This window comes from Trichechus manatus, unplaced genomic scaffold (genome assembly GCF_000243295.1).
Source record: "Trichechus manatus latirostris isolate Lorelei unplaced genomic scaffold, TriManLat1.0 scaffold00031, whole genome shotgun sequence".
Taxonomy (NCBI): Eukaryota; Metazoa; Chordata; class Mammalia; order Sirenia; family Trichechidae; genus Trichechus; species Trichechus manatus.
This window is the reverse complement of record NW_004443967.1, coordinates 4563717-4578623: the sequence shown is the minus strand read 5'-3', so window position 1 is coordinate 4578623 and position 14907 is coordinate 4563717. Positions and strand designations below refer to the sequence as shown.

The 14907-nt window shown below is 34.4% G+C and overlaps 1 protein-coding gene across 6 annotated transcripts in view; it reads right to left on the bottom strand.

The window, feature by feature from the left end:
• Positions 1 to 458: 458 nt before the first annotated feature.
• Positions 459 to 14907, bottom strand: part of NHLRC2 (NHL repeat containing 2) — a 50999-nt gene continuing 36550 nt past the window's right edge. Inside the window, exons 9-13 of one of the 6 annotated variants that reach the window (XM_023729957.1) lie at positions 14105 to 14311; positions 12873 to 13092; positions 8557 to 8643; positions 4957 to 4994; positions 459 to 3793 (exon numbers count right to left, since the gene is read on the bottom strand). In XM_023729957.1, coding sequence (XP_023585725.1) covers positions 3644 to 3793; positions 4957 to 4994; positions 8557 to 8643; positions 12873 to 13092; positions 14105 to 14311 — 702 coding nt within the window. In that variant the 3' untranslated portion in view covers positions 459 to 3643. The other 5 variants (XM_023729959.1, XR_002823805.1, XR_002823806.1 and 2 more) reach the window with 5 other exon arrangements.

The window sequence follows — 14907 nt, the reverse complement described above, 5'->3', positions numbered from 1 at the left end:
TTTTCTCAGTCTGTCAGTTCCCTTTAACATTTCATTTTTGGTTATACAGAAGCTTAAAATGTTTATGCAGTTATACATGTCAGTCTTCCCCATTATTGCTTTTGGGTTTTACGTCATTCTTAGGAATGTCATCCCCACTCAACATTATATTCTCCTTTTCCTTCTTTTTTTTTTTTTTTTTTGGTTTTTGTGTTGTCATTAATTCTTTGAAATTTTGTGGATAGTGTTAGGTAGAGATCTAATTTTCTTTTTCTCAAATGTTCCCAACACCATTTACTAAATAGATCACCCTTTTCCAATGTATTGAAAAAAATTCCTATCGTAACCATGATTGCATGATTTTATTTTGAATTATCTGCTTGCAAAGGTTCGAATAACAACTCATGACTACTTTCTAAGTAGTAAAATTATCCCATGATATACTTAAAACAGAATGCACATTAAAAACATAAACACGGTTTTAGAGAGAAAATATTTAATCTATTTCATAAAAAAATGAACAAAGCTTTAGAAAAGAGGCATTCGATTTCAATGTACAGTATAAACACGTTCTTGCTTTCTATAATCACATTTATTACACTTTTGAGTTGGTAATGAAGGCCACTCTGGTCTCCTTACAAACGGTCTACTGTTAACACATACACTTGGAAAAAAATCACTGAAGACTATAGTCTGAAATAGTTGTAGAAATATAGTGTTGTATAAAAATATATTAATCTGTCTACAAGAAAACACTTAAAAATGCACACCAAGTAAACTCTTTCAGAACTAGATCAGTATAGAAATATCAATATATCAACCTATAAATTGGATTTTCATTGCATTTTTTTTTTTTGCCTTTGGAGAAAAAAATAAACATAAGCAAACATTTGGAATAACAGATATGAAGTCAGCACAGCAGACCAAACTCTATTTTTAAAAATAAAACCACAAACTTTATTCACACAAAAGATGGAGAAGTGTGAGTCTCTAAAATTTGATACAAGTATACAATGTTACAATTTCAAATAGTGATATTTAATATATATATTTTGAATTGCCCATAATCCACATAGAAATGATGGCAATTAAATTTTTTCTAAACTAATTCTTGAAGCACCCTAAAACAGAATTTAAACTTTTCAAAAAATTAACCTATGTAAAGTATAATTAAGAAGGTATACCTCAAAGTAGAGAGAAATTAATTTTAAGTAATATATGGCGTTGTTCCCCTCCTTTGAAAACCAATTATTAGAAACTCAAAAAAAAAAAAAAAAAAGAAAAAAATTCATCACAACAAATCATTCAGCCATATCTGTTATTTGTATTACTGTAGTTCCTCACTGAAACTTCCACAGAAACCACTACTGTTTTTTAGAGAAGGAAGCCCAAGGTGTGGAGAGGAAGTGCTAGTATAATTTTCATAGGTAAAGCTGGATGATGAGTATCAGAGGCATGCATGAACAACACAGTTCAACTCTATACAAACACACACTTGCTAGCGTTTTGAACAGTGTAAAGAACACAACAGGTAACCCATACTGTAGATGCTCATGGAATGAATCTGTTTGTGGTGGGACTAAGAATAATGACCACAAATCCTAAACACAGAAAATAGTTACCTGGTAGAATTCTTCTAATTTTTCAGAAATGAACATCTATTTTTATCCTTAATTAATTTTTGTTTTATGCTTTTAACATATTTGATTAACTGTTTTGCCCTTGACGTATATTTCTCATGAGCGCAGCATACTGTGTAAAAATCATAAATATACTGTTTAAACTGTTGTTCTGTGCTGTCAAGTCAATTCTGAGTCATAGCAACCCAACAGAACAGAGTAGAACTGTCCCATAGGGTTTCCTAGGCTGTAACCCTTACGGGAGCAGGTCACCAGGCACATTTAAATCTGAGGCCTGATTTTTTCTTCTAGTTCTCAGCATTATGAGGTCTCATTTCACCTATTTTAAATGTAAATATGTAACCAACTATACTAAAAGCAAAAGGCAATAAATTATGTTTGTCCATATAATTCATAGTTACAAGTTTTTCAACATTAAAAAACATCTGACAATTTTGCTTCAAAACATTACTGAAAAATACCAAGTCTGTAAGTTGCTGCTTAAAGAGGAAGGAATTCATACCATGCCCTTACAGTTACAAAACGCTATGTAGTCTATGGTTGCTGGTATAGGTAAGGAAGTCTATTTGGAAATATTTGCAATTCTTGCCCTTTAGTCTTGGGGTTTTCAACACAACAAAGTGTCCTTTGGTATACCTGAGAGTGACATGCCAGCAAAGAGGGACACGCCAAGCAATGAATAACTATAACTAGGCAAACATTCCACAAGTATCTAGGGTTTTAACTTTCCAACTCTCACCTTTGAAAATAATTAAACCAAATCAGCATGCTAAGAAAAAGGGGTGCAATCCAAAAAGCTGACTGGGGCAGCCTTCTGCTTCACTTTGCCCAGGCTCTCTGTGGTCAGCCCGGCCACGTGGGAGCTGCCAGCAGCCAGTCCCACCCGCAGGTCTAATATGTGAAAGAGCCAAGGTGTGTTGGTCATGGAACGCACAGAGGCAGATTTACTCAAGTCTCTAATCTTGAACATCATTCTTCCTATTACCCCATTGCAAAGAAATGGGAGAAAAGCACACTTTTAATTATTCAGGACAAAATAGTGACCGACGGTTAGCGTGAATTCTTTATTTAAATAACCTGTGTGCCAAAGGAGGCGGAAAAGGCAATCGTGGTGACCAACAATGAACTCTCCTTTTGAATTATGATGCTGTCATCACCTCTTTAAGCTCATGTGCATTTCCTTAGGATTTCAAGAATGAGATTTTATAACAAAATTAACAAATTCTCACTGCAGCATTACTTAACAACGCAACACCCAGCTATGCAGCATTGTGCATCATTCTTTTTAACAGTACTCAACGCTGAAGAACAGTCTGAGTCTAGTGAACACTATACTAGAATCGCCAAACCAAAACCAAACCCATCGCCCATGGCCGTCAAGGAGATTCCAACTCATAGCAACCCTGTAGGACAGAGAAGAACTGCCCTAGAAGGTTTCCAAGAAGTGGCTGGTGAATTCGAACTGCAAGCCTTTCGGTTAGCCACTGAGCTCTTAACCACTGTACCACCAGGGCTCCTTACTATAATAGAATTGCATATAGCTGAGTCATTGTGGCTCAGGTGTTATTTATGAAGCAAGTAAGCAGAAGACTTTATGTGTCTTAACAGACTGGCCAAGTATTATGTTTCTAGAGCTCACTTTGGCTATTAAAACAAAACTCTCTTGAATATGAATAAGCTTTTACAATTTGAGACAGCTCTGTGCTAAGAATTCAGTTACTTTATGGCAAGGTCTTAATTACCTTTTGAACGCCAATTAAAATAGTACTGTTGGAACTAATGTTGGAAAGCTAATTAATTTTTATCCATCAGTGAGTAAAAACTCTGGATAATACCTAAATTTAAGAAAGAATCGTACATAAAATCTTCTGGGAAACAACACTTATACGGACTGTTCAAAATGCTGAATGATGACTGCATAACAAACAGTCCAATAAGTTAATATAATACATGTATTTTAAATTTCGAAAACAACACTGCTAGGCCTTTTTGGGTTCTATGGACTGATTAGTTACCATATAAAACTATGAAAGATTTACATTTAAAAAAAATTGCTTTGAGAGGCAATATAACATGGTGGTTAAGCAGACTCCAACCCAGGCTCTGCTGCTTCCTAAACCTGTGATCTTGATTAGGTTTGTATAACTGCTTACCCTGCATCTCAGTTTTCTCATCTGCAAATTAAGAAAGATAGTACTTGCTTCAGGAGGTTTTTCTGAGGATTAAATGAATTAATATATATAAAGCTCTTAGAAAAGTGCCTGGCACATAGTAAGCATTCAATAAATGTTAGCTATTATTTTTATTACTTTATTTAAATACTGTAAAGGCTTAAGAAAGCATTCGTAAATAAATGCTCTTAATTTTGCAGTTTTCACTCTACATGTAGTAATGCTAGGAATTAGGAGACCTGTGCTGGAAAAAAAGATCCAACACTATTCATTCTAGTCACTGTACTGGGAGCTGTCTGACCTTGAGATCTGTCACCAACAAGCTGAAGCTCAGTTTCCTCATCTGTAAAATGGACATAACATCTACTCGTCTGATTTATAAGGTTATTATCAAGCTCAGATGAGGCAATATACATGAAAGTACTTTAAAGACTGTAAAGTACTATCAGTGAAACTTTCTGGTAAAAATATACACATTCTGGTGTAAGTTGTTGGGCACGTGTTACAGAATGTGCTTCAGGGTATGAATGGACCTTCTTGAAGGAAATTTATTATTCATAGTTCCAGACGGTCTTTTATTTTTTTGAGCAAAACTGTAGGTATGCTTCTCTACAACTATAATATGCTGTATAAAATAGTAATATGCTTCATTATAAAATTGTATTCCTCTTCTTGAACCCCAAAACAATGGAGAGTATTAAGATAATAATTAGTTGGCAGAGAAATATTTTCCTTTAAAAACTGCAGTTGCAAAGAAAATGTCAAACCATGTATCCATGGTTCATAAATTATTATTATTAACTAAGATAATAACTAGAAGTTTCATTAATACTAAATGCTAAATGCTTTACAAACACTATTTCACTGAATCCTTACAGCAACCCCATGATGTACGTGTATTAGCCCCATTTTACAGAATCAGAATCCAACTGACTGCAAAGTCCATGCCCTTAACCATTACACTACATTACATAAGAAAAACACAGGAAGAAAAAAGGCACAATTATTTCTATCTTCACCAAATCATATACTTAAGTAAAGAGATCTGGTAGATCAAAGGACTCCAAACCATGCTTTGATCTTTGGTAATAAAAATGACTTTAGAAAAGTTACTACATAACAAGTGCTTACTATTCAGTTAATTTTAAATCTTTAAAAATATTTACCGCTTTATTTTCTGACTTTGATAATAATGCGTTGTTCACTGTGGAAAAAAATACAGACAAGTACAATTAAAATAAAAAAATCCACAATTCCATCATTCTGGGTAACCACTATTGACATATTCCTTTTGCATATATTTTTATGTAATTGTGAACTATAGGATTTAGTTAATTTTTGATGATCATTCTTTAACAGAATGTCAATATATATAGGTAGACCGAAATCTTTTCAATTTGCAGATATAAACTAATAGTAAATTTTGTACAGGTAGAAAAGAATATTATTACAGAGATATACGTTTTCAGTAACTTCCCAAAATTTCCAATTATTAAAAAACAATTAAGAGTAACTTACCTCAGTGGTTATTAGCCTAAAATTATACTGATCATAAAAGAAATATGTATGAGAAAGCCTCGAATAATCTTTGTACCTGTTTACGTATACACACACACACACACATAAATATATCTATATATATACACATATACACATACACATATATACACACATATACTCACACCCTCACATATTAAAAGTTTTTTGGCTGTGTTAAGATTTACAGCTTTCTGCAGGTCTGATAATACTACAGGTAAATATATTATTAGAACAGCTAAGGAGAAAATTGTTTTTTAGTCATTAAACTTTGCCAAAGTTACATCTATGGGTGATTAAATTGCAAAGTTTTCCCTGGTGAATAGGGTGAATACATGCTTAAGACAGATAGCATATTCAAGATAAGCAAAATTCTTTACAGGAATCTTAGCAATGCTGAGGGACTATAAATTCAGAAAAAAAAATTCTACCGTTTGTGAAATGATATCACAAAGAGGGGAGGAAAACATAGTAACAAAACAGTGGACTAATTTAGGGCAAAGATTCTATGTATTAGCTTAAAGTGTGCAGTGCCACATCACTGGCACTCAGATTAAGGTGACTTACAATAAAATCTTACTCTTTTTAAACTATCACTGCACATAATAATTTATGCAATAGCAAAAGAAGTTAAAAAATTGTACAGAAATCCTTACAGAAAACAGAAGGTAGACTAGGATAAAAACGTTCTAAAAATAAACTTTCTAGTGCTTCCTCTTATGTAAGAGGTTTATGTTAGTCATAAGGTCTAGGAACCTATTTATATTGCTTTAGTATGGGTTAGTCAAAACCAAGCTAATCTACTAAAAATTACATTTTTAATGTGAAAAAAACAATGGAGATAGGTGGCTAGGTAAGCATAACAATGTTCAATTAAACTGTACTTTGAAAGTCAAGAAAAGTATATGCTTAAGACTAACCTAAAACCGTCTAGGCAAATGAAGGGAGAATCACTGAATTCTATAAAATGTTTCTGAACTTTTAACTTACATGAAAATACATACATCTATACTTGTGTATGTATTATACTAAAAAATGATCAGGTATTTGTAAATTAGTAAATTATAAGTATATGCACTTCTTTTAGAAAGTAAAACTGCTTATGTTCTTAAATAGGAAGTGATTTGAGACAGAATACTTTCATCCTGTCTGACTGGAAAAGAGAAATACAATCAAATGAGATTAAAAATGATTAAGTCCTATTCTCAATAAAAGAATATATTGTTATACACCCTTTTGTTACAGAACATTTTTTTTTTTGAGAGAAAAGGTTTATGAGGAAATGACCTATAATTATAAACAGGATTCCTTTTCTCTTAAAAATTAGCATTAGCAGGTATACAAATTAAATGAAAGTCGTGATCTATGCATTTCCAAACCTCAGAGATTTATCTAACCTGAATAAAAGAAAGTAATACTATGTTTCAAAACTATTTTAAAATATAAAGAAAAAGTGCTTAAAGGATTACACTGGAAATTTAGCACTGTTTTTGAAGGGGAAAAAGGCATATTGAGCCATATTGTCTATAAATACTTATTGCATAAACAAAGATAATTTGAGTGATGTTTTTAAAATCTTGCATACCGATAAAATCACAAACACGTTGAATCAGTTTTAGGATGAACAATAAAAGGCTTTGAAATAGCTGTAAAGATAAATTATAATAATTTAAAAACCTTTCAATATACAGTAGCTGTTTCTTTTGGGGTTAAAAACAACAACAAAATGTTATCAAGTCACTGTGTTAGCCTTAATATTTTAAACAGTAATATATTAGAATACACTATATCTATTGATGGCTCAGTCGTTAAGCGCTCATCAGCTAACCAAAAGGTTGTAGGTTTGAACCTCCAGCCGCTCTGCGGGAAAAAGATGTGGCAGTCTGCTTTCGTAAAAATTTACAGCCTCGGAAACCCTATGGGGCAGTTCTACTCTGTCCTATAGGGTCGCTATGAGTCAGAACTGACTCGATGGCAATAGGTTATACCTATTGATCCATTAAAGTGCAAGGCTTAAAAAGTGGTGTTAAAAAAAAATCACAAAAAATACTCATAATTTAAATTCTGAACAGGGAAACAAACCAAGTCAAAACAAAACAAACAAAAAACCTCAACAAATATAAACTTAATGGTTAAAAGTGAAATGCCAATTTCTAAGATAACACACACACACACACACCCATTATCACTGGATTCAGCTGTCACAGTGAATTCCTTATAGTTAAATAGTATCACAGACAGTAATGTATCTCTAAATTCTTTTCTCTTTGAAAGTCATACTATTTTTGGGGACTCATTTTTTAATCTGTGTTTATTCAGAAAAAGTTAAAGGGGTAGGTTTATATGCCCTTAAAGACTTTATCTTCGACTTTTTCTCTATAAAGTTAGATAGCGTTAGTAATGGTATGTTAAAACAGCAAACAATTTATAATAACAGATCAAAACTCTTTTTTAACTGTATTTTCAACTGAGAAAATCACAGTCAAGAACAAACAACATTATTTACCGCTCAGGTACTCTTTAAACTTCCACTGTGATGAAAAGTCCCCCCCACACGCCTCCACATACACATACACCTTGGCTTAAAACAGACCTCATGCCTAGAATGGCAGGTGTCCTTAAACAACATGTGGACTGGATCTTAGGTCCTGTTTAAAGTCTGTGAAATTTAGGCATTCAAATGTGCTGATCACTCTTAATAAAGGTAGAAAAAGTCAGTTGAAGTATTTGGTATTATTATTATTAGTATTCACTGCAAATTTTCTTACAGTAATATTCTCTGCTATAGTGTGGACTTTAGTCTTGTGCCAAAAAGCAGCATAGATTACAAAATCGTGGTTCAAATGATGATCAGTACTTAGCGGGTCCACAGCCAGAATGAAGGAATTTGCTTATAATAAATAAGTAGAAAAGGAGCAGGGTTTTATTTTAATATCCATTGCTAGAACTGAGCAATGGGTTTCTTGGTATTGCAGAGGCAGAAAGAAAGCTTTTCATAAGTTACAGCGATGGTAAGGATGGGGGACAGGTGGCTGTGGATGTGGGTGGCTAGCTAGCTTGCTAAAATACATATCTGAGCTCAACTGGAGCTATGCAACCTTGTTGTGTATCAGTTATTTGTAAAGGCTGACTGAACAAAATTCCCTTCATCATACAGGCACTGCTGTCTGTGCTACAATAATAAAGAAACACGCTGACAGATACAATGGCTTCAAGTGATAAGCAATCACCAGGAATCTGCAGTGATATTGTTGGTTGACTGAAAATGTTCTCTATTTCTCCAGATGATAGCTGTCCTTGAAAAAGCCATTCATTGCCTAAAAAATAAAAAAGTAAATTAAGACTGTGTAAGTCGACAGGTAGGAAATTAGAAATACTTTTTGTAGACTAGATTCATTCAATGAACAGATATTTACAGACAGACTCTAAGTGACAGGCACTGTGCTCTGTGCAAAGGACATAAGTAAGATTTAATGACTATCGATGAGAAGTTCCCAGTCTAACAATCTTTATTCAAATTATTAAAACTCTTCCTGTTTGAACACTGTAAAATAAATTATAAATTTCTTTCTACTGAAATCAAGTTGAATATTGCAAATATGGTCACAGATCTTTAATCTCCGAGGTTAAAATAAAACCTATTATAAGTTTTAAAAATGAACATAGCGGGACACTTGAAGAAATGGATCATTTTTACAAAATAGATAAAAGTCTTAAGGGATATAAAAAGAAAACTACAAAATAAACTTCATCTAAACCAAAAACTAAACCCATTGCCGTAGAGTTGATTCTGACTCACAGTGACCCTACAGGACAGAGTAGAACTGCCCTACAGGGTTTCCAAAGAGTGACTAGTGGATTCGAACTGCCAACCTTTTAGTTAGCAGCTGAGCTCTTTACCACTGTGCCACCAGGGCTCCAATGTACAAATCTATAATGACTCTGTAGTTAAGATGATGATGAATTACTGAACATCCAAAAGTAACAAAAAAAAAATAACACCAATATGTTTAGGTAACCTGCATTATTTTTTCCGTCAGCTCAATGTAAAAACTAAGAATTTTGTGTCCACCTTGTTTTAATACATAAAACTCTTTGGATACTTAAATATGTAGATTTTCTATATAATAAAAGTATAATAAACCATAAAAAATTTTAAGCCTCTGGGTATTAAAATTTTAAAAATGTTTTTATTCATCTCTCCGAAGGAACATGTGCGTCATATTGAGGAAACACATACTTACACTGACCTTCGGCTTCAGAGGGTAGCAGGTAACAAGAGCCAGTGTTTGGGAAATGTATCATGTGTTTCCTGACCACTTAAACAGAGCACACTGAACATACTCAAACAACTTATCGATGACTTGGGGCCATCTGTCCAAAAATGGACCATCTATTGAGTAGTGTTGACATTCCATTGTCTACTTTTTAGCTTTTCTATCTCTTTCCTTTGATCTCAGGCCAAGTCAACATTTTTGATGACAAGAGTACCTGCCTCTGTTGGCCCTTTCCAGGACTCCTTTAGGTTACTGCTTCAAATATTCGTTTGGTTGAAAAGAAAATTTAAGAAAAATGTGCTAAATACAAGTGAGGAAAAGCAAAAGGTGAGAATCTAAAGACTTAAGTGCAGAGCTTTGATTCAGGGGCTCTTTAACAATTCTTTTTAGTGTTCTTTGGTTTTCTTTCATTATTGTTGGTCTGGGGAGTATGTTTTATTTAATGTGTGATTTTGCTAGAAATCAGATTAGTGGAGAACATATTTTAAATCAAAACAAGACAATAAACTATTTTAATGTCCAATTACAGAAATAAAATACAGAAAATATTTCTTTAGATAGTTTTTACATACATTGTGTATGGGATTTGTGAAGTTAAAGCTGTAACATGCCAAGGGGGCTTTTATTTATTTGGCTTAAAACCTTCATATATGCTAACCACTTTAAGATTATAAAGACAAAAATTAATTAAAAATAAATGTTTGTCTCTAAATAACCAACCAGTAAGAGAAAATGTCCTTCAATCATAGGTGTATAAATATATTTTATAAAATAATTTTTAAAAAAATCTTAAATTATTAGGATTCTTTCCCAAAAGCTTATTTATTCCTATATAATAAAAATGGAGCGAATATTATATTTTCTCGACTACTTCACTTTCCTTTAATACTATGCCTGTTTTGTATTCCAAATGACTCAATATTAATTGTGTGTTTAACAATGCAGGGTTAAAACAAGCATGTTCACTTGTCAATATCCTATTTTAAAAATCAATATGTTCTTTAATTACACAGAGACAAATGAAATTAACAGTGATCTCTGATACAATGTTTTCGAAGTCAGTGGGCACAGACAAAACAGTCAAACTGGACTCTCGGACTTCCTCTGAACCTGCAGAGGGTGTGGAATGGCCAGGGTTTGAGTGTTACATGGCTCAGCCCTCTCGTGTGTGTGTGTGTGTGCGTGCGTGCGTGCGTGCGAGCGTGTGTGGCAGGGTAAGGCTGCGGGGAAGGTGCCTACAGGCTCAGTCAATCATCCCAGAGCTCCCCTCAAACTAACCCAGCAGCAATTCCTGGCTAGTCTACCAAGATCCCTGTCTTCTTGGGTTGGCTACCTGGTTGGTAGTTGCAGGACCAGAGCTGCTGTAACCGAGAAGGTAGAAGACATAAAGCCTGGATTTGGGTACCATACAAAAGAAAAGTATATGAGAGGGTGTCATGGTTTGAATTATGCCCCCCAAAAAATGTGTGTATCAGTTTGGCTGGGCCATGATTCCTGGTACTGTGTGGTGGAGGACACCAATTATATCTATGCTGCTAAATCAATGATCAATTCTTGGTCCTTATCTTACCTGAGCTATCAATAGCATTTGACACAGCTGTTCACTCTCTCCTCCTTCAAACACTTCGCTCCCAGGAAACTACACTCTCTTGGTTTTCCTCCTGCTAGCTTGCCCACTCTTCAGTCTTCTTGGCTGGTTCCTCCTTCTCTCCTTTATCTCTTTATGTTGGAGCACCCTAGAACAGTGCCGCTCAAAACTTAGTCCATGGACTGGTATGAATCCACAAACCATGATAAGTAAAGTCCAGAAACTGAGAGTAAGCACTTAGAAACTTTTATAGCAATTTGATTTTGTCATGACATCCAAATGTGTAATTGGCGGCTTTAAATTTTGCATGTTTTAAAAAAATATATTAATTTCATTACTAGGGCTCATGCCTCTGGAGCCAGTTTGAGACAGAAAAGCATATAATGGAAATAGCACTAAACTAAGAACTAGCAGAAGTGGTTCAAATTTCAGCTTTTGACCTAATTTAATACATGCACTTAGGCAAGTCACTTCATCTCTCTGAGCCGTTGTTGTTGTTAGGTGCAATCAAGTTGGTTCCGAATTATAGTGACCCTATATACAACAGAAGGAAACATTGCCTGGTCCTGTACCATCCTCACAATCATTGCTATGTTTGAGTCCATTGTTGCAGCCACTGTGTCAATCCATTGCATTGAGGGTCTTCCTCTTTTTTCACTGACCCTCTACTTTACCAAGCACGATGTCCTTCTCCAGGGACTGGTCCCTCCCAATAACATGTCCAAAGTGTGTGAGATGAAGTAATTTGAGCCATTAGTTTCCTTACTGGTAAAATAAGTGAGTTAGAATAGATGGTGTCTTGATGTCTTTCGGGGCTAATATTCAAGATCAGTCTGAGACTATAGCAGTCTGCCTCATGTGATGGACATGCCCAGTAGCAAATGGGGGAAATTATGATTGAATGGGCCTGGCTGGAGTTAAACGACATATAAGAGTTTTCCTTGTACCCTCAACCCTATGAGGGAAAACGGAACGGCGTCTTAAACAAAACATCAGACACTTGGAAAAAAAAGAAAATTGTTTTTTGTTTTTGTTTTGCAAATCATGACTCCTTCTAGCCTTTGTAAAAGGTCTCACACAAATAGCTCTTATCACACCACCAGTATTCCCAAAATATTATTTCAGGAGTATCTGACAGCCTTGATGCTCCTTCAATATTTTCCCAAATCAGTGCGCTGATGCTGAAATTTTCCTTTAGCATTTAATCCTTCTAGTTTAAAATGCTGACTTCTGTGAAAACACTTAGCGAATGAAGGGCCTGAAAGATTTAGAGGGAAAGAGAGGAATGCATAAAGGTAAAAGGTGTTAAATAATGACGCTCCACTTTATTTTTCCTTAGACTCTTCAACTCTAAGCAGTTCTTTTTGGGAACAAGATAATGAAGAACAAGATTAGAATAAAGGAAGAGATACAGGTAAGTCCATCTTCCAAGAAACAGTGCTAACGACTGACACGTACTGTGGGTGAGTTACACTGTTCTTTAATAAAAAGGAGGCAAGAATCTCAAAGACTAAAGAAAGCTGCCAAAGTGGGGTTACATGTGGATTCATTTTTCATATAATCTCCCTCAAATGCTGCCCAACTATAGAGTAAAAACATCACACAACAAATGAGAAAAATCACTAGAATAAACATCAAAAGACCTTATGGGATGTTTACACTTGCAAGATTATAATCATACCTTCAGCTGTTAGAAACCAGCAACTGGGTACTTCTTTGGTTAGTTTTGTTCCTGATGGGAGGTCTAATCTTAGCTTGAACTGAAGAGTCTGGCCCGGAGAAGCAGTCACTGGGGAAAGACTAATCCTTGGAGCTGATTTAGGCAGTTTGGGTAATGTCTTCTGTTTGTATAGTAGGAATCGGCCATCTACCACAGAATTTTCAGATTTGATTACAGGGAGCTACAAAATAAGAAATTCTGTTATTAAAGAACAAACACTTTATAGTAACTGCAGAGTGAGAGCTTATTTTTAGACTTCAGTAGAAAATTAAAAGTTCTATGGCAATGAAACTTAACTACCATTCTAGTCTAAACTAGAATGTGTTCAGTTAGATGTCCTCAAAATAATTTTGTAGGTACACAAAAAATTTCACCTGGCAAAAAGATTATCAACACAAATGAGGGAGAATTAAATTAATTGTCCAATATGTTTACAGATGATAAACTTTATCAATTTAAATGCAGTGTATATAATATACACTCTCATCATTTTCATTGCCAAGATGTCACACACACTATATCAGAGATCTTTGTCAAGAGAAATGACACCTGTGATGGTAATCTGTGCTTTTCAATTTAAAATATATACCTTAGGAATTCCTAGAATTTTAGAAAAAAAAAATTCTTGCAGAGATATCTTGTGATGGACATTTCTCCTCTAAAATTCTACTACAGACCACGTCCGTATCTTTAAAAATTGGCTAGAATTTATTTGAGTTTCTTCCACTCTAATTTTCAATGTCTTGAAAATGTGGCTTCTAGAGCTTCCTTTAGAAGATTATTTGTTAATGGATTCACCACAGGAAATTAAGATTACACACTGACTTAAGGAATATTAAAAAAAAAAAATAACACCCCAACCCACATAGTATGTGTGAGTAGTGTGTGTCAATACATTTAAAAACAGATCTGAGTCCCTGTCTGCGCGTTTTTTTTGAGGTTCTCCAACTTCCAGCATCTTTCTCAAACTCTCAGCACAGATGAAACTTTTAAGTATAACAAGACATCCTGAAAGTAGTCCTGTTGGTCAAATTATCAAAGTACATGTCATAAGCATTCACTTAGTACTCTACCTACACGTAGCAATTTCACCACTGGTGATGGCCTAACCAAAAATGCCTCTGTCAGTGCCGTGAGAATCTTAATTCATTCTTAAGATGATACCGTTTAACTTATACTCTAAGATTACTCACCACAGAAATTGTTTTTGTTTCTAAATCCATCACTTTAATTTGATGATTATTCGTGTCTGCTACATATAATAACCGACCATTCTCTCCAATACACAAGCCTCCTGGCTCATTAAAAGTTGACTCTGTAAAGCTGGAACTGATATTACTTGCATCTCCTGTTCCTGCTAATGTTAAACAGTTTTTTGTTTTTGGATCTACAACTTTAATCTAAAGAAGAGAGAAAAAAATATATATCTGGTCAATCTCATGTTTGTAGTATGGAAGAGTGTACTATGAAGCAGGCTAGAGAATCTCTGACTGCCATTACTAGCCCTAATAAATCTTAGAATACGCATTTCCATAATTTCTTGAAAAAGTCAAACATTCAAATTACCGTCTAGGGAGAGATACTCCATCCCAAGAGCTAAAAGCTATGTAAAATCACTAGTTACATCTTGTGTTCCAGAAACAGTCTTTGATGGGATTATTTCTGGGACTTTGTACTTATTTTAAAACTTTAGTTCCTCTTCACAATGGGACACTCTTTCATAACTGAACTGACTTTTTACTCATGAACATCTAACATTGGCTGAGGATTTGCTACTTTTGTTAAACTTAATCATTCCCTGTCGCACCTCAATTATATTAAACGTACGGTCTCCCATCACAAAGTAATTAACATTATTTTCCACTGATTTTTCTAAAAAAGAAAAATGCAATAAAAACTGAAACAACTAACAGACAATGCAGTGCAGACAAAAACAGAAATGCTTATGAAAATGGAATTATTTGCTAACAGGCAACGCAACTGTACAACAGCTCAA